The following is a 25,212-nucleotide window of genomic DNA, read 5'->3' as shown; positions in this document are numbered from 1 at the left end:
TACCAGTACTCCTCATGCTGCTGGAGGGGCAGAGATCCAAGTCAGCCCATGCAGGGCAGAGGATTTACACCCCCATTGCAGTGTGAATGGGGCCCCAGCTATAGTCCCCCTGCCTATTAAAACCTCCTTTGAGGCTGAGACTCACCTGCATGGGGGCAGGATTGAGGCACCCGCATAGGCAGAGCAAATCCCAGCAAGGAGAAGAGGCCCGATTCCGCCTAGCAAAGCTGCCCTCACCTGGGGCAAGAGATCGGGGGTCAGATAGGAGAAGTAGCTCTGGGGATGAGTCGGGGGGACTTCTGTTTTGCTCCAGACGGACAGGAAGGGAGTGGGATGCTGGACAGAACAGCAAAGCAGCCCTGTGGTACTCAAAACAGCCTGAATCCTGGCTCCGGGGCCACGGACTTCAACCTAAGTCCAAACTCTGCCTGGCAACAGGAAGAGGATGTTGCAGAGGGGCAGGGAAGGGTGATCCCAGGATACACCCACCTGACCCTGCTCAGTGCTCCAGTGAGACGGGCGTCCCTATTGCCTGCCATGCTCCCAACCCAAAGGCCAAGCCTGGCACTTGGTGTAAAACACAGTTGGGTGACACCGCAACCCTGCTCCCTGGGCCGGCAGGGTCAGGTCCCTATAGGGCAGGGACACAGGGAGAGGCAGCAGGAGGGGAACGCGAGAGGGCACGGTGGTGGGGAAACTGAGGCAGGCGGCCACGGGGCTGACAGAGCGGGCACGACCCCTTCCATCAGGGGCATCACGGGGCAATGCAGCGGAGATAGCAGCCAGGATGCTGCCAGCATGGGCATGGCGGGAGGGATGAGGCAGGGAGCCACCCACAGCGGGTGTCGGGCAGATGTGGGGCAGCGCGAGGGGCACGGTGCCCCCCACAGGGGACGCCGGGGGCGAGGACAGGAGCACGGGGCCACCCACTGGGGAGTAGCGGGGGCATGGTGCCATCCACAAACGGGGGGCGTGTCTGCAGCACAGCCCCCACCTTCCTCCTCACCCGCCCGCCCGCCGACTCTTCTGCTCCTAGCGGGTCCGCCGGGAGGGGCAGAGTGTCCTCTTCGTCTTCATCCGGCCCCCGCTCTGCGCGCGCGCACCTCCCCTTTACCGTGCGCGCACGCGCGGGTCCTCCCGGCAGCCGTCCCGTGATGCCCCGCGCGGCGGCGGCGGCGGCGGCGCTCTGGCAGCGGTATCTCGCTGGTGCGGGAGGCGGCAGTGAGAGCTGCGCGGGTCTCGTTCTCTGTGTCTCTTCGGCCGCCCCTCCCCCGCCATGTCCTACAACTACGTGGTGACGGCGCAGAAGCCAACGGCCGTGAACGGCTGCGTCACCGGTACCGGCCGTGCGGGGGGGTGAGGGGCGGGGCCTGGCGGGGGGGCCCTATGAGTTGGCGGGGGCTGAGGCGAGGAGTGTCTGCGGGGGCAGGGCTGTGGGGCGGGGGCTGGGAAGGGCCCGGTGGGGGGCGGTGTCAGTCCCTGCAGCCCGAGGGGTGACAGCTGGGCCTTGGTCTCTGTTCGTGGGCAGCGGGGCTTAGTGCGGCTGTTGCCCAAGGGGCTGGGGCGCCGCGCGGGGGGTGAGGGCGCGTGGGCTGTGGGGGGCCGGTGGGTGGTGAGCAGAGTGGCAGGGGCTGGGGAGTGGGCAGGCAGTGGGTGGATGGGGGGCAGTCGGTGTGTGGGGGGCGAGTGAACAGGGTTCTGGGGGTGCCAGGAGGTGGAGTGCAATCAGGGTGCTAGGGGAGCAAGCGGGTGGGTGGGGACAAGTGGGGTGCAGGGGGTGAGCAGGGTGCTGAGGTGCTAAGCTGGGTGCTTGAGGTGTAGTGTGAGCCCCCCTGTGGAGGCAGAGCTGCTGGATTGCTCCCTTGGTTTGCAGCCTTGTGATGCTTTGTCTCGCAGGGCACTTCACGTCCTCGGAGGACCTGAACCTGCTGATAGCGAAGAACACCCGCCTCGAGATCTATGTGGTCACGGCAGAGGGGCTGCGGCCCGTCAAGGAGGTGGGCATGTATGGCAAGATTGCGGTCATGGAGCTCTTCCACCCAAAGGTGAGTGTGCTGCCTGGTGGTGGGGGTGGGGTATGGTGCTGGCTGGGGTGCCGAAGGGATGAGATTGTGGAATAAGGGGTGAAATTTGTTCTGATTCAGTGCCAGGAGTTTGGGTGGGTTTCCTTTGTACGGAGTTTTCCTGAAAGAATGTTGATGTTCCCTCTTTCTAGGGGGAGAGCAAGGACCTGCTGTTCATCCTGACAGCCAAATATAATGCCTGTATCCTTGAGTACAAGCAAAGTGGTGAGAGCATTGATATCATCACCCGAGCGCATGGCAACGTGCAGGTAAATTGGGTGGGCAATGCAGTAAAGGCTGGTGAGTTCCCTTTGTGAATGCTGGTTTTATTTTGGTGTTGGAATAGACAAACTATAATTACAAGTCTCTGCCTTGTGGAGCTCGCAACCTAAGCTCCTGATCCTGCAACTGACTGTGCCTGGTCTCTTACACTAGTATTCAGACAAAACCCTCCTCACCAGTTGTCAAGCCAAAGCACCTTTCATCTGTTTTCAAATATTGAGGTATAATTGGCAGCTGTGATGCAATGGATTGAGCACAAGACTGGATATCAGTAAATTTGGTCTGCCAGTAAGTCGCTGAGCGTGTCCTTAGCCAAGATGCTTTTCTGTGCCACAGTTTTGCCATCTGTAATGTGCTAAGAGCTCTACAGATAATACCTAGGTCTCAGTGTTTTTTATCTATAGATTTCAAAGTGCTTTATCATTATTCTCATTTTACTGATGCGGAAACTGAGGCACAGGGTGGTGACTTGTCTGAGTCACCCAGGCAGACATGGGAATAGAACACAGGTCTTGTGTGTCCCTGTTCGGTGCTCTATCTACAAAGCCATGTTGCCTCTCTAGAAAAGAGACTGCAGAGTGTTTATGCTACAGGAAACTGAGAGTCAAGTTATTGAGGCCGGCTGTTTTATCTTTGGAGAATGTCATGGCTCATTGGTGAAAAGGACATCCATTTTGGACATGGGATACCCAAGTCACCATTTGCTTGCTGGACAATATGCTAAAGCCTATTAAATGGATTGCAGGAAATTGTCTTTGTCTTTTGACCTCACTGAGTGTTCTCTTGGTTCTTTGTTTGGGTCTCTTTTTGATGGTAGTCTCTTCTCTCCCAGGATCGCATTGGTCGGCCCTCAGAGACGGGTATAATTGGCATCATTGACCCTGAGTGTCGGATGATTGGATTGCGGCTCTATGATGGCCTCTTCAAGGTCATTCCTCTGGACCGGGACAACAAGGAGTTAAAGGCCTTTAACATCCGCCTGGAGGAGCTGCAGGTCATCGATGTCAAGTTCCTCTATGGCTGCCAGGCTCCTACCATCTGCTTTGTTTACCAGGTACCCTGGGTGGCTTCCTTGAGTTGTTCCTGAATAGAGGGTGTTGGAAATCATTGGGCAGGGCTGGTGTGAGTTGGAGTCCCTGAATGTCCTTGTAATTGTCCAAGTCATTTATGCTGTCCTGGAACCTATGCTAAGCAGCACTGTGGTCTAGTGGTTAGAGCAAGAGGCTGGGAATCAGGACTCGACTGACCGACCAACTTAGGAAAAGCCACCTCACCTCTCTCTGTCTCACTTTTTCTGTCTATGCCACATGGGTATTAGCACTCCATGGGAGGTCAAAGCTTCCCTCTTTAGGAGCATTGAGATTCTTGGATGACTGGTGCTTTAGATGTGCCTATTTCTTATTAAATGGTTAGCAGAAATGTGTCTCAGCATGCATTGGATAGGTTGCGGAGAGCTCAGATTGGGTTTACAGGCTCTGGCTATTTCTTTATAAAAGGTGATGTTGGGCCCTGATCTGCCTCCTTCTCAGTGGTTGTGAAGAGTCAGTAAATCCTGTTCAGCTATAGGTTAAGGCTACTTTTAATTTCTGTAGGTGCCTCAAGTCTGTCTTACTGTTGGGATAGTCTCCCAAAGGCAACATTTCTGAGCACTGTTACATCTCTACTTACACATCTCAAAACAAACTCTGTGGGCTAGCTGGCTGGCTCAGAAAATTGGTGAGAGGACATGGAGTCCTTCGTCTTTACATTGCCAGTGCAAATCTAGCCCAGGCAGATAGACACTGACTGAAAGTAATTGCTGTCTGATGGCTTTTTGGTGCCTGTGTGAAATGAGTTTGGTGGCTTCAGTTTAGTTCTTAATGGCTTGATCACATACAAGTCATGAGCACAAGTAATAATCTAGCTTTTATAATGTGCATTTCATCAGTAGAGCTCCGCACTTTACAAAGGAGGTCAGAGGAGGTCAGTAACATTATTCCCATTTTACAGATGGCAAATCTGAGACACATAGGAGAGATGTGTCAAGTTAAAGAAGTATGGGCTGGATGAATGCACTATAAGGTGGGTAGAAAGTTGGCTAGATTGTCGGGCTTAACGGGTAGTGATCAATGGCTCCATGTCTAGTTGGCAGCAGGTGTCAAGTGGAGTGCCCCAGGGGTCGGTCCTGGGGCCGGTTTTGTTCAATATCTTCATAAATGATCTGGAGGATGGTGTGGATTGCACTCTCAGCAAATTTGCAGATGATACTAAACTGGGAGGAGTGGTTCATACGTTGGAGGGCAGGGATAGGATACAGAGGGACCTAGACAAATTAGAGGATTGGGCCAAAAGAAATCTGATGAGGTTCAATAAGGATAAGTGCAGAGTCCTGCACTCAGGACGGAAGAACCCAATGCACAGCTACAGACTAGGGACTGAAAGGCTAGGCAGCAGTTCTGCGGAAAAGGACCTAGGGGTGATAGTGGACGAGAAGCTGGATATGAGTCAACAGTGTGCCCTTGTTGCCAAGAAGGCCAATGGCATTTTGGGATGTATAAGTAGGGGCATAGCGAGCAGATCGAGGGACGTGATCGGCCCCCTCTATTCGACATTGGTGAGGCCCCATCTGGAGTACTGTGCCCAGTTTTGGGCCCCACACTACAAGAAGGATGTGGATAAATTGGAGAGAGTCCAGCGAAGGGCAACAAAAATGATTAGGGGTCTGGAACACATGACTTATGAGGAGAGGCTGAGGGAACTGGGATTGTTCAGTCTGCAGAAGAGAAGAATGAGAGGGGATTTGATAGCTGCTTTCAACTACCTGAGAGGTGGTTCCAGAGAGGATGGTTCTAGACTATTCTCAGTGGTAAAAGAGGACAGGACAAGGAGTAATGGTCTCAAGTTGCAGTGGGGAGGTTTAAGTTGGATATTAGGAAAAACTTTTTCGCTATGAGGGTGGTGAAACACTGGAATGCGTTATCTAGGGAGGTGGTAGAATCTCCTTCCTTAGAAGTTTTTAAGGTCAGGCTTGACAAAGCCCTGGCTGGGATGATTTAATTGGGGATTGGTCCTGCTTTGAGCAGGGGGTTGGACTAGATGACCTCCTGAGGTCCCTTCCAACCCTGATATTCTGTGTGACATAGACTCCCTGTCTGTGTCAGAACTGGGAATGGAACTCATGTCCCCTGACTCCTAGTCCAGTGGTCTATCCGCTAGGCCACACTGTAATAATTGTTGGCAGTCTGAGCAGAGGGGCCAAGGTCTGAACAGACCAGGGAGCTGAGCCCCTTCCATCATGACATTTGCCTGTAATACTTTTATTATATCTGTGTTCCATAACATTTACACATGCTACAGCAATGGGGTTTGTGTAACCATTGCACCCAGTTTGAGATGTTTGTGGCTTCCTTAAAGCTAATAAGTATAAATAATGGCTTTTACACAACACTCTCTGAAACGCAACTTACCCCGTGAGATAGGAAAGCATTACCCCCGTGCTGGTGGGGAAACTGAGGCAGAGAGTGGCAGTGATTTGATCCAGGTCATAGAGTCCATGTCAGAGCCTTGGTAAGAACTCAGGAATTCCAGGGTTGTACTCAGAACGTCTCTGCTGCTTTGGTAGACAGAGGCACAAGGGGACTTTGGCTATTCATATAGTCAGTAGGAAAACAGGGCTTTGTTTCCACAGATCTAAGGGTTGTAAACATTTCTATTTAACAGTGAAGCTATTAATGCCTTGTTTATAATAATCAAACAGTCCTGGTATAAGAAGGAAGGGTTGATTTGATTTGTGTCTGCCAACAAACACTTAATGCAGCGCAGTAAATTTTGCCCTTGCAGCAGAGTGAGATGCGCATTCTGTCTGACTCATTAATTCTTACATAAAACATTTGGTTTGTTTTGGTTGCTGTCGCTCTGAATTGTGTGCGTGTAGGCAGGGAGAGGTTTCGGAGTTTTTTTCATGTCTAATTCTCTCTAAAGTTATTAATCCTGATCAGACAATTTGGACTGATCAGAATTGCAGTGCATGTTCTTAGATGTTGGTGGGTGGCCTTTTTTTTTTTTTGTTTTTAAATGCCAAAGGCAGATACCACAAATATGAATAAAATTCCATACAAAAGACTGTTGAGAAAACATACCAGTTGAAAGGACTCTAAATTGGTCCAGAAATCCCAGAGTTAAAATGCAATTTTACTCTGAAAAGCTACTGTAAAAACAGCAGCTTTACACTCAGATCTATTCCCCATTTCTATTCCTTGTAACTGCTTCTTGCTTTACTGATAAACTTAAGTTTTTACTGCTCTTTACTCTGATTAACACTGGTTTGCCAGCACAATCAGAAGAGAATCCAGCTCATAAGAACATAAGAATGGCCATACTGGGTCAGACCAAAGGTCCATCCAGCCCAGTATCCTGTCTACCGACAGTGGCCAATGCCAGGTGCCCCAGAGGGAGTGAACCTAACAGGTGGTGATCAAGTGGTCTCTCTCCTGCCATCCATCTCCACCCTCTGACAGAGGCTAGGGACACCATTCCTTACCCATCCTGGCTAATAGCCATTAATGGACTTAACTCCATTAATTTATCCAGTTCCCTTTTAAACCCTGTTATCGTCCTAGCCTTCACAACCTCGTCAGGCAAGGAGTTCCACAGGTTGACTGTGCACTGAGTGACGAAGAACTTCCTTTTATTTGTTTTAAATCTGCTACCCATTAATTTCATTTGGAGGCCCCTAGGTCTTATATTATGGGAACAAGTAAATAACTTTTCCTTATTCACTTTCTCCCACCACTCATGTTTTTATATACCTCCATCATATCCCCCCTTAGTCTCCTTTTTCCACGCTGAAAAGTCCTGCCTCTTTAATCTCTCCTCATATGGGACCCATTCCAAACCCCTAATCATTTTAGTTGCCCTTTTCTGAACCTTTTCTAATGCCAGTATATCTTTTTTGAGATGAGGGGACCACATCTGTACGCAGTATTCAAGATGTGGGTGCACCATGGATTTATGTAAGGGCAATAAGATAGTCTCCGTCTTATTCTCTCTCCCTTTTTTAATAATTCCTAATATCCTATTTGCTTTTTTGACTGCTGCTGCACACTGCGTGGGTATCTTCAGAGGACTATCCGCGATGACTCCAAGATCTTTCTTCTGATTAGTTGTAGCTAAATTAGCCCGCATCATATTGTATGTATAGTTGGAGTTATTTTTTCCAATGTGCATTACTTTACATTTATCCACATTAAAATTCATTTGCCATTTTGTTGCCCAATCACTTAGTTTTGTGAGATCTTTTTGAAGTTCTTCACAGTCTGCTTTGGTTTTAACTATCTTGAGCAGTTTAGTATCATCTGCAAACTTTGCCACTTCGCTGTTTACACTTTCTCCAGATCATTTATGAATAAGTTGAATAGGATTGGTCCTAGACTGACCCTTGGGGAACACCACTAGTTACCCCTCTCCATTCTGAAAATTTATCATTTATTCCTACCCTTTGTTCCCTGTCTTTTAACCAGTTCTCAATCCATGAAAGGATCTTCCCTCTTATCCCATGACAACTTAATATATGTAAGAGCCTTTGGTGAGGGACCTTGTCAAAGGCTTTCTGGAAATCTAAGTACGCTATGTCCACAGGATCTCCCTTGTCCACATGTTTGTTGACCCCCTCAAAGAACTCTAACAGATTAGTAAGACATGATCTCCCTTTACAGAAACCATGTTGACTTTTGTGCAAGAATTTATGTTCTTCTATGTGTCTGACCATTTTATTCTTTACTGTTGTTTCAGCTAATTTGCCCGGTACTGATGTTAGACTTACTGGTCTGTAATTGCCAGGATCACCTCTAGAGCCCTTCTTAAATATGGGCGTTACACTAGCTATCTTCCAGTCATTGGGTACAGTAACTGATTTAAAGGACAGGTTACAAACCATAGTTAATAGTTCCGCAATTTCACATTTGAGTTCTTTCAGGACTCTTGGGTGAATGCCATTTGGTCCTGGTGACTTGTTACTCTTAAGTTCCTCAATTAATTCCAAAACCTCCTCTAGTGACACTTCAATCTGTGACAATTCCTCAGATTTGTCACCTACAAAAGACGGCTCAGGTTTGGGAATCTCCCTAATATCCTCAGCCGTGAAGACTGAAGCAAAGAATTCATTTAGTTTCTCTGTGATTACTTTATCATCTTTAAGTGCTCCTTTTGTATCTCGATCGTCCAGGGACCCCACTGGTTGTTCAGCAGGCTTCCTGTTTCTGATGTACTTAAACATTTTGTTATTACCTTTTGAGTTTTTGGCTAGCTGTTCTTCAAACTCCTTTTTGGCTTTTCTTATTACATTTTTACATTTAATTTGGCAGTGCTAATGCTCCTTTCTATTTACCTCACTAGGATTTGACTTCCACTTTTTAAAAGATGCCTTTTTATCTCACTGCTTCTTTTACATGGTGGTTAAGCCACAGTGGCTCTTTTTTTGTCCTTTTACTGTGTTTTTTAATTTGGGGTATACATTTTAAGTTGACCCTCTATTATGGTGTCTTTGAAAAGTGTCCATTCAGCTTGCAGGGATTTCACTCTAGTCACTGTACCTTTTTAATTTCTGTTTAACTAACCTCCTCATTTTTGCATAGTTTGCCTTTCTGAAATTAAATGCCACAGTGTTGGGCTGTTAAGGTGTTCTTTCCACCACAGGAATGTTAAGCTCACGCTCCTTGAGTTAGAACATTGCTAACCAAGCGATTTAAGTTCCAACTGCATAATCTTTGTTTAAGTGTGAGCTGGAAAGAACCCAGCTTAACTTTGACTTTGCAGAGCAGGCAGTTAGTAAAAATCTTTTACTTAGAAACTGTTGATTGGATCTGAAAATTGCCAAGACACAGTACACACAGAGCCTAACAGTGTCCTTTAACAAAAAAAAGTAATTTTTCATAATAGAACCATGCTCGCAACCTTAATTCTGCTCTTTTGGGCACCTGCATCATTACAATACAGTCTGTAGTTCCTGGATCCCATACGGTTCCTAAAATAATAGTGCTGTATGGGTTTTCTGTAAGCTGGTAGTACAGAGCACTATTCTGTGTCTCAGACAAACATCAGTTCAGAAGAATCATTTCTGTGAAAAGTATTAGTATACTGTGCTTACACAATATACTGCAGAATAATAGCTTTAAGTAATAGCAAGAGTTTATGTAACCTACTCAGTGTGTTACATGACCCTCTCTGTGCCTGATCGGCAGGGGATATGAGTTTGTTACAGCTCCAGCTACAGAGCATGAATCTCTGGGTCAATTGTAGCTTTGGAGGTCCCTGGTTCAGTCTGCTTGGTGTGTCGGTCAACATGCTGGCTGTCACACTAGCTTGCATGTTTGCAGCAGAGTCCATGGGTAAACTGGATAATGGTCAGAGAGTGGGTCTGCTGAGACCACTGCTTTTTATGCTAGCCAGTATCGTCTCATCGTTACTGTGTGCTCTTCCATTTGTTGTATCCACCTGTTGTCTCTCAGATTGATATACCGTAACTCTTTGGGACAGGAGCTGTCTTGTGTGTTTGTACAGCACCTAGCACGATAGACCGTTCCATGATTGGGGCCCCAGACACTACTGCAGTACAAATAATGGGTCATAAATATCATGAGAGAAAAGGCGACTTTTTTAAAAAGGCTGTCTATAAAGAGAAGCTGTGACAAAGAAAATTGTGAACTATAACAAGACAGTCTGTATTATCATTGCCTTCTGGGCATGTCAAGTATTACAGCTCTAGAAGGTTCTGCATGCACATGCAGCTAAGGCTGTAGACTATTATATTGTATTTGAGAGAATTGGATAATATGACTAGGGCATTGCTTAAGCATTTCCACTCTAACATGGTATTGATTGTAGAGGGTCAGACTCTATCCTCCTGCTGTTTTGCAGCCCCTAATCAGACATTGCAGCCCTGCAGCCTCCTTATTACTCTGCAAGTAATCTCATTGTGTTCATGATCAAACACACACTTCTGCTTGCCTGCTGCAGTGATTTCTGTTGCTTCTCTTTCTGCAGGATCCCCAGGGCCGCCATGTCAAAACGTACGAGGTATCCCTGCGAGAGAAGGAATTCAACAAGGGTCCCTGGAAACAGGAGAATGTAGAGGCCGAAGCGTCCATGGTAATTGCAGGTCGGTTCTTCCTTATAGAAGATCTTACCTACCACATCTTGCTTCAGTGGTGATGCTTCACCTTGTTACAGGTACTCTCTAACAAGTCTGTCTGCGTTCTCCCTTTCTGCAGTGCCCGAGCCCTTTGGAGGAGCTATCATCATTGGGCAAGAGTCAATCACCTACCACAATGGCGATAAATATCTGGCTATAGCTCCACCCATCATCAAGGTGAGAGAGTTTCTTTCTAGAATGCTGTTCCCTAGGGCCTTGGATACGGCTGCTCCTGGGGCCTGGATCCCTTGCACTTCAGTTTCCACCTTGTGCCTAGGTGCTGCATGTAGTAAGTTCTAAGGCTCACCTGTACTAAGGGATCTCCAGGCTGGGATTTTAAACTGCTCTCTCACCCTTGCATATCTGTGGGATGGGACTCCCCTACACTGTCACTTGGGAGTAGAGATGTGCCCTTTGGGTGCATGAATGGGTGTCTGGTACAGTTGTTGATCCCTGTCTTCGGGCACTTGAGGGATGTGTTCTGTGTTGAAGAAGGCGTGTGCCTGGTCCCCTTATAGCCAAATATGGGTGGGGCTGCTCTTTGCTTTGAGTGCCAGGGAGAATGCTGTAAAGCCAAAAGTCTGTTGGGGCTCTGGGGCTGCAGAGAAAGAAATACATTAGGTAGCAGAGTGAGGTTCGGGCATTGGCCCAAGCCAAAGCAGAGATGCAGCTGAAAGGCTCACAGCAAAGGTAGGACCTGTAGCAGTGAAAGATCTGAAGCTTGAATACAACACTGAGTGTGAGAGAATGCTTGGTTTGGCAAGAGGGGAGCCCAGGTGGGGTGTCTGAGCCAGCGGGTGTGATCCTAGTCAGAGGGGTATGATTCCTGGGTGCAAATTATACAGGAAGCATCAACTAGATCACAGAGGCAACAAGGGGAGTGAGTGTGTGTGTTAGACTGAAAGAAAAGCAGAGCTATGATCAGAAGATCATTTGAAGGCTGAGACAACAATGGGCTAGAATTGTGGAAATGGATACAGGCATCATGGCTTGAGTGGCTGACAGGCTGTCAGCTCAGGCTCTTTGGAGGCCCATGCTTTGATGTGTGCTGCATTAGTAAGAAAAGTAACATGCTGCCTGGGAGTTTCTCTGGGCCGTGTCCTGCCGACCTAGCACAGGCACATCTGCCCTTAAAGTCGATGGGAGATTTTGCTTGGATAAGGGCTGCAGGAGCATGCCATTAAATCCCAACCCAAACAGATGATGCCCAGCTTCTGGTCATGCTGTCACTCAGAAAACCACTTGCTCAGAGTCCTGAGACAAAGCTGGCATGCAGCTGTCTGGGCCCAAAACAGCATCGGGACAGTTCATCTGCTGAAAGCGCTCAGTCAGCGGAATGGGAGTTTCTAAGGGGGTCACTCCTGAGCTGAGAATGGGCCTAAGGCGTTTCAGCCTGACCTGTAATTCCTGAGACAGTTCTGAGTAGTTGATAATGGGGAAGTTCCACCTCAGACTCACATATAAGCACTGGCACAATATAATCAGTGTGGAGTCAAATCACTGTCCCAAGGAGCGAGCAGATTGCCACAATGGTCAGGGGAATTCACCACCTCACGCAGGATTGTACTGTTGGCCATGTGCGTTGTGGGCGTATTCACTCTTCTCTGCTACATCTGGCATTGGCGGCTGCTGGGAGCTGGATACCAAGCTAGGGAGCCCAGTAACTCCAACCACTTTCTCTGCCTGCAGCAAAGTACAATCGTGTGCCACAACCGTGTGGATCCCAACGGATCCCGTTACCTCCTGGGGGATATGGAGGGCCGTCTCTTCATGCTGCTTCTGGAGAAGGAAGAGCAGATGGATGGCACAGTCAGCCTGAAGGACCTGCGTGTGGAGCTGCTTGGAGAGGTAGCGCTCTTCCCCCTTGCTGCTGTGCTATGTGTTGTCTCTGCCTAGGGAATTCATGAGCTGCAAGCACAGCTCAAGGACTTAAATGGAGAGAAGCGAGTCTCCACTGGGATGGGGTGGGGTTTAATTCTCTGCTATTTTCACAGCTCTGAACCCCCTGAGGCACCAGGATTTATGGGGAGTGACCAAGTGTGGGTCCTTTGCTAGCGTCCCCACCTTCAGGGTTTGCATTGTGGCTGGTGCTTCGGTCAGTCATTGAGGGGAGAATGTACTCTCTTTGGTGGTTCTCTAAAAGGATTTTATTTCAGGCTATGGATCTTAACCTCCTTCCAGGGGCTTTCCCATGGAGCTGGAGTTTGGGATTGGTGTTTGCAGGGTAGGGGCCCTGCTCTGGCCGGGGGCTTTCCAGTGGGCTTGAATTGTATATCTGCTACAGGCTTTTTTCCCCCTAACCTGCTGGTCCATCTGTCTCCTCGCCTAGACATCCATTGCAGAGTGCCTGACCTACCTAGATAATGGTGTTGTCTTTGTCGGCTCTCGGCTTGGGGACTCCCAGCTTGTGAAGGTGAGAAGAAGTCCTCTCCTGATCTAGTTCTATCTGAAGCCACATTTGTTCACCTTTCCCCTCCCTGCTGGATCCCAAGAGGCGTGGATGGGTCAGGGGAGCCTCTGCCTTGCTTCCCATTGCCTCGCCCAGGCCTCTCTGCTCTGTTTGCTGGAAGTTTGGTTCTGTTATTGACAACAGGTCGGAAAAAAAAAAGAGGAGTACTTGTGGCAATTTAGAGACTAACAAATTAAGTTTGTTAATCTCTGAGGTGCCACGAGTACTCCTCGTTTTTTTTGCTGATACAGACTAACACGGGTACCACTCTGAAACAGGTTGAATAAACAGGCTCAGTCAGTATTTATGAATCAGATTATTACATATTGATACAGCACAGTACAGAATACAGAAAGGAAGACTGTATATTACCAAACTGATCTGCAGAAATGTTCTTGATTCACTCCCAACTAACTCTCAAAACCTCAGCTCCTTATGTGCCTTGGGTCTTTACAAAGAGAGAGAAAGGAATTTCTTTTTCAACAGCCTAATTACTTGTGAAATATCCTTTATGGTATTTCAGTGTACATGATTTGATAAGTCCATAGGCATTTTGAACCAAGTTGTTATTACAGAAAACATCTCTGACAACAAGCAAATCTTGATGAATTAAAAACATCTCAGTAGTTTATTATCTTATCAATCACAAAACACATCTGCAAGTATCCCTCGTCAGTCACAAGTGGTCTCTTTTCTTGGTTTCCTAGACATCTGATGACTTTTTCTGTGGGTTGACAGGATCACAGCAGGAGATTACACACATTCCATCACTTGGTCACACACTAAGGTTCAGCCTGTGTACAGAGTACATTTAGGTGTATAGATACAGAACACCAGCACTTTGATTCATGCCCCACAGTGTTCTGGGACTTACGTACAAAGCATTATGGGAGTTTCATATCTGCTAGCAACTCTGGGTGCTCCCTGCATTTACTTTGGGAGCTAATGACTTTGTGTTCACAGCTCAGCGTGGACAGCAATGAACAAGGCTCCTACGTAGTGGCCATGGAAACCTTCACCAACCTGGGCCCCATCGTGGACATGTGTGTGGTGGATCTGGAGAGACAGGGTCAAGGGCAGGTAATATTGGCTCTGCCTTCCCTTTGTCGGTGCTGAGTGCGTCTACTCCAGATGGGGCGTGCCCAGTGCAAAGGAGGGATAGACTGTGCTCCATGCTGGGCATCCAAGCTGCCCTCATCTGAGCTACTACGCAAGGAGATGCTGGAAGGGAGGATAGGTAGTGCTTGTGGGGTATTCTGTGTTAGGAGCAGCGAATGGTGGTGCTTTGAGATCCATTGCGGGAAGGAGCTGTGAGTGCATAGCAGGAGTCTTAGGGTGGCTGCTTCCCAGGGATCCCTTCTCACAAGGGAAGATTAGAGGAAAGTTAATGGGTACCTCCTCTTTCTAGCTGGTCACGTGCTCTGGCGCCTTTAAGGAGGGCTCCCTGAGGATCATCCGGAATGGGATTGGGATTCACGAACACGCCAGCATCGACCTGCCAGGGATTAAAGGTACATAAATCCATCGGGAGAGTAGAGCATACATGACAGCCTTCAGCTCTGTCAGCCTGTTCTACAAATCCATGTGGTTGTGACCCACAGCTTCAGAGGGGACTGGGAGACGTGTCCTGCATGCTGGCTGGGCAGGGTGTGGGGTGTGTCAAGGGGCATCTCCCTAAGCTTTTTGCTGAGATGTTTACTCTGAGTAATATTGGGCTCTTTCCTTGTGCAGGCCTATGGCCCCTGAGGTCCGATTCACACCGTGAAACTGACAACACCTTGGTGCTATCCTTTGTGGGTCAGACCAGGTAAGGCTCTGGGGTTAATGCTGGGGCAGGCTCTGGGCTTTGCGCTCTGCACCCAGTTAATGAGTTCTTTCCCTCTTGTAGGGTTCTGATGTTAAACGGGGAGGAAGTGGAGGAAACTGAGTTGACAGGATTCGTAGATGATCAGCAAACCTTCTTCTGTGGCAATGTGGCCCATCAGCAACTGATCCAGGTACTGGTGAGGCCAGTGGGAGAGGAGGGGACTTCTGGCTGGAATGGAAAGGGCTGTGAGGTATCATGGGAGGAGGCCTAGAGAATGTGCTCCCAGTAACAGGGATGGTGGCAGCGTTTCACCTGGGCTGAGTGTCATTGACGGTGAGTGTGCCCTGCATCTGAGCTGAAGTGTTTCCCGCTCCTCCAGATCACCTCTGCCTCCGTGCGGCTGGTCACTCAGGAGCCCAAAGCCCTGGTGAGTGAATGGAAAGAGCCCAAGGGGAAGAACATCAGCGTGGCTTCCTGTAACAGCAGCCAGGTGGTAGTGGCTGTGGGGCGAGCACTCTACTACCTGGAGATCCAGCCCCAGGAGCTCAGGCAAATAAGGTGAGTGTGATCCCCTTGCCCTTGTGTCGTTCCTCTGGCCCCCAGCCTGGTTACTGACCTGTCCATTTCCTTCCTGCCTGCCTGCTAGCTGCACAGAGATGGAGCATGAGGTGGCCTGCCTGGACATCACCCCACTGGGGGACTCTAATGGCATGTCCCCTCTGTGTGCCATTGGCCTCTGGACTGACATTTCGGCCCGCATCCTAAAGCTGCCCTCGTTTGAGCTGCTGCACAAGGAGATGCTGGGAGGAGGTAGGCACTGTTTGTGGGGCATTCTGTACTGGGAGCAGTGAACAAAGCTATGTGTGTCACTTAATGAGGCCTTCTCTTTTTTCCCAACCCCCTGCAGAGATCATTCCCCGCTCCATTCTGATGACCACCTTTGAGAGCAGCCACTATCTTCTCTGTGCCCTTGGAGACGGGGCTCTCTTCTACTTTGGGCTCAGCATTGAGACAGGTGAGTGCATGGCCCTTCCTAGTCTGGCTTTTGAGGGGGACGAGACTGATAAGATGCCCTTCCGAATCCTCTCTTTGATCCCAAGTGGGCTGGCCTGTGATGATGATGGCCCCTCCCTGCTCCATCCTGGTCAGGCCACACCCCGACAGGACAGGGATCTCACCCATTTGTAATAACCCTGACATCCCTTGGGAATCTGACAGGCAGCTTCTGTTCAGATACTCAATATAATCAGGATTCCTGCTACAGGAGGGGGATCACCCCTTGCCTGCTTTTCAAGGAAGGGCTACTCTTCCCTCTCCTGGAGGGGACATGAGGTGGCTCTTTGTGTGAAACGCTTTGACAGCCACCCTCTGCTAACTGCATGGTGTCTCTGGCCTCCATGTGGGCCCCTTCCAGCCAGTGTGCCTCGCGGCTTGATTCCACTCTTCCAAAAGCTCCCATCTCCTTTGGTTGGGCAGCTCCTAACACTGCTGCTCCCTTACTATAGGTTTGCTGAGCGACCGTAAGAAAGTGACGCTGGGCACCCAGCCCACCGTCCTGAGAACGTTCCGTTCGCTCTCCACCACCAATGTCTTTGCCTGCTCTGACCGCCCCACTGTGATCTACAGCAGTAACCACAAGCTGGTCTTCTCCAATGTCAACCTCAAGGAGGTGAACTACATGTGCCCCCTCAACTCAGATGGCTACCCCGACAGGTGAGCACGCTCACCCCATGTCAGAGGGGAGGGGCTTCTGGACTCTGCACTGGCCCAAGTGAGGTAAGGAGCAGCATGGCTGGAGGGTTCCCAGCTGCATTCTTCTACCTGATCTATTGTTGAAAGGGCACAACACCCCCACGTGCATTCCCTGCTCAGGCCTGGCTGACAAGAAGGTGGAAGGTGACGGCATGTTCAGTGAGCAGTATACTCACAGGCCAGCTTGCAGCTGTATGGAGAATGGGGAAGGGAAACCCTCCTCCAAATGCGATCAGACACGCTCCTTTTCCTCACACATAACAGTCCAGCTCTTTTGCTGCCCTGATGGTGTTGAATGAGAAGACACTTGCCATTGCTTACTTTGTCCCTCCCTATATACCAGCACTGGGTTCTTCCGCCCAGGCTGGGTCCCAGTAACCCTTAGTCAGGAGATCAGTGCTGTGTTAGTCTAGCTGTTCTCCCAGCATCCTAGCTATGCAGAGCCCTGGAGTCAGTGGCTTCCTCTCTGGGCACCTGGTTTACAAGCCTGATCAATGACAGTCTCCTTTCTTTACAGTCTGGCATTGGCCAACAACAGCACTCTGACAATCGGCACCATCGACGAGATCCAGAAGCTGCACATCCGCACGGTTCCCCTCTACGAGTCGCCCAGGTGAGCAGTGGGGTGTTAGGGTTTCTGGGTCTGCACCATGTGTGTGATTGGGGAAGGACGATGGCATGGCTCATCACTCTTCAAAGAGGAGCCGCCCCACCTTTCCACTGGTGTGTGGAAGTGGTGAGATGGACGAATCAATGAGATTGGTGGCTGGCATTCTGAGAGCAGCCTGGGGGCTGTAGTAAGGAGATGTCTGGGAATTGAGCAGTTTAACAGCCTAGTGTCCCAGGAGCCTCTATGTTTTCCTTAGCCTCAGACATGCTCTCTCCCCTCCCGCTGAGGAGTCCTTGCTCACACGGCTTGTTCTGTTTATCCTGCAGGAAAATCTGCTACCAGGAGGTGTCTCAGTGCTTTGGCGTACTTTCGAGTCGCATTGAGGTGCAGGATGCCAGTGGGGGCACCACTGCACTGAGACCCAGTGCCAGCACCCAGGTGAGAGGAAGCTCTGGGAAGGCATGTGGGCTCGGGAGCTGGGCCACTGGATTAGCGGCTGTTGGAAACATGACTCTTCGAGCCAAATGGTGATACATATTTTCCTTGACCATCTTGTCATCCCAAGGTTGAGTATGTGGACTCCACTGCCTTACCCCATGGCAGTCTGGGCAGGAGGGACGGTGGGAAAGAGGGAGGGTGGGACTCTAGTTTTAGACTCTCTTGAATCTTTTTATCTCTAGCAGACTCTGCGGCTTCCCCTGTCACATGTTCCCCTTTTCTCTCATCCCAGAGCCCCAGATCTCCTTTGTTTCCCTGAGTCTTACCATTCAGATTGCTCATTAGATGGGATTGCTGATCCATCCTAGGCTGTTTCCTTCTCTCCATGGCTGAGACAAAAGTCCTCTCAGAAGCTGCCATGGAAACTTCTGTCTCATCATTCTGTGCCTTTCTGAAAGATCTCTGAGGGGGAGTCCAATGTGCTCATGTGCCCCTGAGCAGCTGCGTCTGGATTTTCCCATGGGAAGAAATGTTCCCCCCACATCAGTGACCCATTTGGCCAAGGGGCTTGTCTGGGATCTCATTCATCTTCTTACCCCTACTCTGCATTTCCAGCTTTCTTTCTCGTTCAGCCTTTCTGCTCTCCCAGTGTGCTAGGCCACTGCGAGTAGCTTGAGGGTGTGATCACTCTCTCTGTCCCAGGCCCTGTCCAGCAGCGTCAGCTCCAGCAAGCTGTTTTCCAGCAGTACTGCCCCACACGAGACATCCTTCGGAGAGGAGGTGGAGGTGCACAATCTACTCATCATAGACCAGCACACCTTTGAAGGTACCGACCCCAACCACTCCCTTCTTCCTGCCCCAGGAGGGGGCTCAGCTTACCTGCTGAACACTTTCCCTTGCAATGCACATGCAGCAAATGGGCATGGATGAGACCAGCAGCTCTGTGAAAAAGAGGCTTTATAAGAAGGAAAGGCAAAGGGATGGGGACTCCTGGAGGAGGGTTGGGTGTAAGGCCGAGGGGGTTATACTGAGCGGAAGCACAGACTGGCAAAGAGGGGGTCTCTAGGGAAGTTCTTGGCTCTGTGACTTGGGCACATGGAGCAGGCTCTTAGTTCTTTTTGATAAGCTGGTCCAGTAGCGTGGGAGGGGAGAGGGCTCTTAGCCACAATCCAATTGCTTTTCTCTTTTCTACACCCAGTGCTCCACGCTCACCAGTTCCTGCAGAATGAATACGCCCTAAGCCTGGTCTCCTGCAAGCTGGGCAAGGACCCCAACACTTACTTCATTGTGGGCACGGCCATGGTGTATCCCGAGGAGGCTGAGCCCAAACAGGGTCGCATTGTAGTCTTCCACTACTCAGATGGTAAGAGGGAGAAGGCTGAATTCCTGTACGGGGTCCCTCTCCTGGCAGAACTCCAATCATCCAAGGGAGGTCACCCACTAAATCCAGATGATTGGGAATGGACATCACTGCAACAGGCACCTTGGCTTCCCTCACAGACCTGCTGACAGATGGTTGCCAGCTGTCCATGAGAAAGCTTGTGCCCCCAGGCTCTTCTGCTGCTTGGGAGCTTTTGCTCTGCTGTGAACCAACCTCCAAATTATGGTACTTCTCCCCATCTCCCATTAGGATACCATAATCCTTCACCCTAACTTCCTTCCAGAGCTGGAGTCTGAATCCCATGGTCTTTCCAGTTTTACCTCTCACATCCTTCTGCTACTGTCACTGGGCCAGCAGCTGCCCACCGACTGGCTGAGAAATGGACTTAGCCTTTCTAGGGAGAGAACAGACTTGAGTAGAGCATCTTGTTTGGGTTCCACAGAGGGTCTTGTAGCTGCTCTTGGGGGGCACAGAGGGTAACCAAAGAGTCTGTTGGTGCGTTCCAGGGAAACTGCAGAGTCTGGCCGAGAAGGAAGTGAAAGGGGCTGTGTATTCCATGGTGGAGTTCAACGGCAAGCTCCTAGCCAGCATCAACAGCACGGTAAGGCTCTTGCAAGGCGCTGGATATCCCAGGGAAGAGTTTTCTCCAGAGTTGGGAGGCGGCTCAGCCACAAGATTGAAAGAGCTACTGTGCTCTGGTGCGCTGGGCTGCTATGTCCCTCTAGTTTTTCTGTGCTGGCCCTGGCTCACATGTCTGTTCCCTCAGGTGCGTCTGTATGAGTGGACGGCAGAGAAGGAATTGCGCACAGAGTGTAACCATTACAATAACATCATGGCTCTCTACGTGAAGACCAAGGGGGACTTCATCCTGGTTGGGGATCTGATGCGCTCCGTTCTGCTTCTTGCCTACAAGCCCATGGAGGGTAACTTTGAGGAGGTATCAATACTCTTTTACCCAGGGTGATCCTAGGGTGGTGGGAGAGGTCTCGATCCTGTGGTACAGCAAGGAGCTTTCAGGAAAGGGAGAGCAGCTTGTGGGGTGAGGAGAGGGCAGTTTGGCCAGAGGAGAGCCAACAGAGCTGGGCTTCCCATTCTTATGGACACTGCGCCTCAAAAAGGATCTACTGAAGCCAGCCCTCAGAGTAGCTGCCGTGTTAATCTGTATTCGCAAAAAGAAAAGGAGTACTTAGTCTCTAAGGTGCCACAAGTACTCCATTTCTTCTTGAAGCTAGCCTGTGGCAGATAGCTCCTGTGGGACAGGCTGCTGGGGGATCTGGTTCAGTGTCACAAGCCTTGAGGAAAGGATGCTTTGTGTGATATCTGGTGCCTGCCATGGGGCTGGGAGGTGGGTTGTCCTGGCTTCCTGTGGTGAGATCCAGGATGGGTAGTACAAGGTGTCCTGATGAGAGACCAGCCCCCCTCACAAGCAACATGGGTAGTCCTGCCAGGATCCTTGTTACGTTCTCGGGGTAGGGAATGTACTGGTGGAGTAGCTGGCTCTCTGGTGTAGTCCTTCCAGGGATCAGCCTGCTTTTCCATCCAAAGGCCCCACCTTCCTAGGCTCCTCCAGAAAGAGCCACTTCTGCATGAAACTGGCACAGAGTCCCTCTCCTGGGGAGATGGGATTGTGATCCCATCAACTGGAGTTTGTGCTGTGCTGCTGCTCTGCCAAGTGGCCTTGTGAACATGCAAACCTCCTTCCTCTAGCTCTGACATGGGCTGGCGCTTCCTCCTTCCACCTGACTTCATTCCTGGGCTCAGAGGGCTGGGTGGGATCCCTCCATGCCATTGTAACCTTGGCGTTGGGTGGGGCAGGGTGGCTCCATGCGGATATCACCTTGGGGGCTCACAGCAGGGCCTGATCTCCCTTGGTGTGTGTCATGCTCTTTAAGATTGCTCGAGACTTCAACCCAAACTGGATGAGTGCCGTGGAGATCTTGGATGATGACAACTTCCTGGGAGCAGAGAATGCTTTTAACCTGTTTGTGTGCCAGAAGGACAGGTAAGCTGGCTCTGGGCATGATGCATTGTCTGGTGGTGGTGGTGTGGTACATCCTATCATTCCCTCCCTTTACAGGTGGGTGTTAGCTGGCAGGACCTGCCTCTCTTCTGTGTGTGGAATGTGGCTGTGGGGAGGTGCATTTGTTAGCTCAGAGTACTGGGATGGGGAGTGTGCTTGTGTGCAGGGGGACATGTCTCTGTGGTGCCTCTGGTCTGTGTTCTTACCCCATTGCCTACCAGGGTCCTTGTATTTCAGTGCTGCCACGACCGATGAGGAGCGCCAGCACTTGCAGGAAGTGGGGCTGTTCCACCTGGGGGAGTTTGTCAACGTGTTCTGCCACGGCTCCCTGGTCATGCAGAACCTGGGCGAGACGTCCACACCGACGCAGGGCTCGGTGCTCTTTGGCACGGTCAACGGAATGATCGGTAAGGGGAGAGCTCCTTGGCTGCCTCTCACCCTGCTGCTAGGGCCTGTTGTGTGGGGATCTCAGATCCTGGAGGAGCACTAACATGGGCCTTGAAAAGAAGCTGCCAAAGTGGATTCAATAGCAGAGCCCTCCTGGAGCTATTAGTTGGGCTGGGCAGATTGGTTTTTGCTGAAAAATTTAAAATATTTGCACAGTGTCTGCTTTCATCAGCAAACTTTGATTTTTTGGGGGCAATCAAAATACTTCTGCTAAAAATATATATATATATATTTAGAAATGCTGCTGCGGTGCTTCATGTGAGATGTAGTTGTTCCAACTCGCTTTCCTTGGCTGGGCTCCCCAGCCTGCCTACATGTCCCAGGATGTGCTGCCATCCCTCTCCAAGAGGGGGACACTGTGGTGCATCATGGGAGATGTAGTCCCATCAGGGAGCCCAGCCTACGTGGAATGGGAGCATAAGGTACCTGAACCACAGCTCCTGAGAGACACCAGCTTTTCTGGATTTTAATCTTTTCACTTTTGAATTTTTGCTGAAAAATGAAGTTTTCTGTGGAAAATATGAAAGAAAGTGATTTTTTTTTTCACTTCCATTTAAATTTCCTGGGTGGGGGGATCACTTGTGACCATCTCTACCCATTAACTGCCAGGCAAGAGCCTGCCATTCCCAGCCTGCTGGAATCTGCAACAGTGTGGCCCAAAGGTTGCCAGGAAACTGCTTCATCCAGCCCTGCCCCTCATTGCCCTCTCCTTTCTTGCAGGGCTGGTGACATCGCTGTCGGAAAGCTGGTACAACCTCCTGCTGGATATGCAGAACAGACTCAATAAAGTCATCAAGAGTGTGGGCAAGATCGAGCACTCCTTATATCCTTCCCCGTCCTCCCGTTCTGTGCCGCCTTCTCTAGCAGATCTAGGAGCTTAGCAATGAAGGTGCCTTTTACAGTGGCAGTCACCTAAACCGTGACTGTTAGGCTGTGCCATGAGTGGGATAGAGGCTGACACAGCGAATGCTAGAACGCTGACACATGAATTGATGAGCCAAAGCCTAGAGTGACTTTCAGGAGCCTGGGTGGTGGGAGAATTTATGGAAGTTCACCAGATCTTTGTGTTACTGTGACCCACTGTGGTGAGCTCTGATCACTTGGACATGGTGTCTCTGGCACTTCACATGTATAGTAGGCAGGCAGAGCTTTGGCACCTATACGCTAGGGCAGTGGTCACCAACCCATCGATTGCGATCGACTGGTTGATCCTGGAGCCTTAGCCAGTCATTTGCGACCTCCAGGCTGCTAAAAGTCCAGCGGTGCAGTGGGGCTTAGAGGCTGCCTGCCTGCTATGGTCCCATGCTGCTCCCGGAAGCAGCTGGCTGCTGGCATGTCTCTGCGGCCCCTGGGGGAAGGGGTGTGGGGAGGTGGCTTTGCGCGCTGTCCCCACCCCCAGCATCGTCCCTGTTCCCGGCCAATGGGAGCTGCGGGGGTGGTACTTGCAGGCGCAGGTAGCGCATGGAGATCCACTGCCCCCCTCCCCCCCAGGGGCTGCATGCAGAGATGTCCCAGCAGCCAGCTGCTTCTGGGAGCAGCATGGGGCTACTGCGGGCGGGCAGCCTGCCTGAGCCCTGATACACTGCTAACTGGGAGCTGTCTGTGATAAGCGGCTCCGGGCCAGACCCTGCACCTCACACCCCCGCCTGCACCCCAGCCCAGAGCTCCCTCCCAGACCCCGCACCCCAGCCCAGAGCTCCCTCCTGCACCTAAACTCCCCACAAGAGACCCCAACCCCCTGCCCCAGCCTGGAGCTCCCTCCTGCACCCAAATCCCCCCAAGAGCCCACTCCCCCACCCCCTCCTGCATCCAAACCCACTGCCCCAGGCTCAGCCAATGCACACCCCACAGTTGAGAATGTTGCACTGATTTGTGACAATCCCTGAAGAATTTTCGATCTATAAACCACAAACGACACTAATAATAAGTAAAACTCATGAAATGTTCAGTGGATTCTATGAGACTAGGTGCAGTGGGATCACATGACCCCTGCACCCAAACACCCTCTCAGAGCTTGGACCCCTCACTCCTGCACCCCAGCTCCCTGCCCCAGGCTCAGCCCAGAGCCCTCTCCCACACTCTGAGCCCCTCAGCCCCAGCCCAGAGCCCGCAGCCCCTGCCCCAGCCAAGTGAAAGTGAGTGAGGGTAGGGGGAATGGAGTGAGCAGGGCGGAGCCTCGGGGAAGGGAAGGGGCCTCGGGGAAGGGAAGGGGCCTCAGGGAAGGGGCGAGGTAGATCCTGGGTTGATCTTAAGTTCAAAAAGTGATCTTGTGTGTAAAAACGGTTGGAGGCTACTGCCCTAGGGGACTCTACCAGTGGGTAGGGGGAATTTTTTGAGCTGCTTTGCAGAGTAGCAGGATGAATCGGGCACTCTGTTGTATTGCAGTCGGGGTCAGGGACTCCATTGGGCTTGGCACACAGTCCTTGCCCCAGAAAGCTCACTGTCTGTCTGTCTCTCTGAAATACTGGGCCATGATGTAAATCAAATGCTGCACTGGTCGTGGATGTCGCATGTATGTGTGGGAAATGGGGCAGTGTGTGTCCTACGAAGCTGCTCTGCATGCCTGGGGGTGGAGTTCTGTTCTGAGTGGTGTTTAAGGGAGTTTGAGGATGGTGCAGTTTAAGTGGGTTTTGCTCCTTGATTCTTGCTTCCACCTGGAGATCATTTCACACTGAGCGCAAGACGGAGCCAGCCACAGGGTTCATTGACGGTGACTTGATTGAAAGCTTCCTGGACATCAGCCGGCCCAAAATGCAGGAGGTGGTAGCAAACCTACAGGTGAGATGGGGTTTGGGTGTGAGAATCGGTGAGCAGCAGAGGATCTTGGGAAACTGATCTCTGGCACTAATCTTTTGAATGGCACTTCTTAACCGTGGTTCATGCAGGGGTGCTTCTGTAGGAGCTCTGTTCCTCCTCTCCCCCCAAGTCATGCTGCTGTAACACATCTGTCCCTTGTTGCAGATTGACGATGGCAGTGGCATGAAGAGAGAGGCCACCGTGGACGACCTGATAAAGATCGTGGAGGAGCTGACCCGGATCCATTAATAGGATTCGGACTCATCTCCTAGCATTTTCCTCCATGGTAGAATATGGAGTCTCTTCTCACCTGCAGCCAGGGGGTCCCCTAGCCAGTTGCACTATGACACCAGAGGCTGCTGTTATCTTTCCGGGTGGAAGGGGAGAACCTCTGAACTGAAGCCATCTCGCTAGGGACTCGGGGATGTGATTTTTGGCTGGGCATCCTGTTGTTTCCTGCTTGGGTTCACCAATCCTGTGGACCTTGGCTCCCAACCCAGGACTGGTCATGGCCGATTGCTCCTATTGGGTAACTGCCAGCGCTTGGCTGAAGGGTCACCCCTTGCCTGGACTTCCCCCTTGACTCACTTGTTCACTGTTGTCTTTAGTATCTTTTTATTTGATTTTTCTTTGATTCAGTGTGTTTTGAAGTGGAAGTCTCCTGCACCCCCTTCTGCCTCTGTAATGAGGATGGGCTGGAGGCTCTTCTCTGGTGCTGGGAAGATGGGGGAGATACCTTGCTGGCTTGGGGAGATGCCTGTTTGTCTGGGTGGTGAAGCTCAAAGGGTAGAGAAGGTCTCTCTCTCTCTCCACAGGATTTGTGGTGTGCTCAGGGAGGAAAGGTCGGGAAAGTGAAATATCTGTGGTTTGGTTTCTGAGTTTTACCAAATAAAGTAAGAGTCCAAGAGGAAAGGTCTGGCTCCTGCCTTCTCCTTGTCCCTTTGTTCTGCCATGGGGCTGATTTATAGGGCTGTGGGCCATTGCTACAGGAGCCATGTCC

The 25,212-nt window shown here is 50.6% G+C and overlaps 2 protein-coding genes across 6 annotated transcripts in view; one reads left to right on the top strand and one right to left on the bottom strand.

Moving 5' to 3' along the window:
* Nucleotides 1–1,250, bottom strand: part of TKFC (triokinase and FMN cyclase) — an 11,034-nt gene extending 9,784 nt beyond the window's left edge. The window contains exons 1-2 of one of the 5 annotated variants that reach the window (XM_078853133.1): nt 995–1,250; nt 146–237 (exon numbers count right to left, since the gene is read on the bottom strand). In XM_078853133.1, the coding sequence (XP_078709259.1) occupies nt 146–151 (6 nt within the window). In that variant the 5' untranslated portion in view covers nt 152–237; nt 995–1,250. Of the gene's footprint in view, nt 1–145; nt 429–930 lie in introns of all 5 variants that reach the window. The other 4 variants (XM_078853134.1, XM_078853132.1, XM_073346920.2 and 1 more) reach the window with 4 other exon arrangements.
* Nucleotides 1,142–25,124, top strand: DDB1 (damage specific DNA binding protein 1). The gene is made up of 27 exons (XM_073346924.2): nt 1,142–1,337; nt 1,897–2,045; nt 2,216–2,332; nt 3,178–3,399; nt 10,365–10,479; nt 10,592–10,689; nt 12,202–12,360; nt 12,842–12,925; nt 13,925–14,041; nt 14,370–14,472; nt 14,693–14,768; nt 14,850–14,958; nt 15,148–15,326; nt 15,415–15,578; nt 15,676–15,783; nt 16,274–16,481; nt 17,038–17,133; nt 17,457–17,568; nt 18,271–18,394; nt 18,767–18,931; nt 19,456–19,550; nt 19,716–19,886; nt 20,842–20,951; nt 21,207–21,376; nt 22,137–22,239; nt 24,071–24,194; nt 24,378–25,124. Exons 1-27 carry the CDS (start codon nt 1,277–1,279, stop codon nt 24,459–24,461), a joined length of 3,423 nt encoding a protein of 1,140 aa, XP_073203025.1. The 5' UTR covers nt 1,142–1,276; the 3' UTR covers nt 24,462–25,124.
* Nucleotides 25,125–25,212: the final 88 nt, after the last annotated feature.

Source organism: Lepidochelys kempii, chromosome 6, assembly GCF_965140285.1.
Source record: "Lepidochelys kempii isolate rLepKem1 chromosome 6, rLepKem1.hap1, whole genome shotgun sequence".
Lineage (NCBI taxonomy): Eukaryota > Metazoa > Chordata > Testudines > Cheloniidae > Lepidochelys > Lepidochelys kempii.
This window is presented reverse-complemented; position numbering and strand designations above follow the sequence as displayed.

What these genes read in the sequence shown, in the direction of transcription:
- DDB1 (XM_073346924.2), top strand. Translation starts at nt 1,277, where the DNA reads ATGTCCTACAACTACGTGGTGACGGCGCAGAAGCCAACGGCCGTGAAC. An exon ending in GAGCGCATGGCAACGTGCAG is followed by an intron (nt 2,333 to 3,177) that starts GTAAATTGGGTG and finishes CTTCTCTCCCAG; the next exon opens with GATCGCATTGGTCGGCCCTC. An exon ending in CAAGGAGATGCTGGGAGGAG is followed by an intron (nt 15,579 to 15,675) that starts GTAGGCACTGTT and finishes AACCCCCTGCAG; the next exon opens with AGATCATTCCCCGCTCCATT.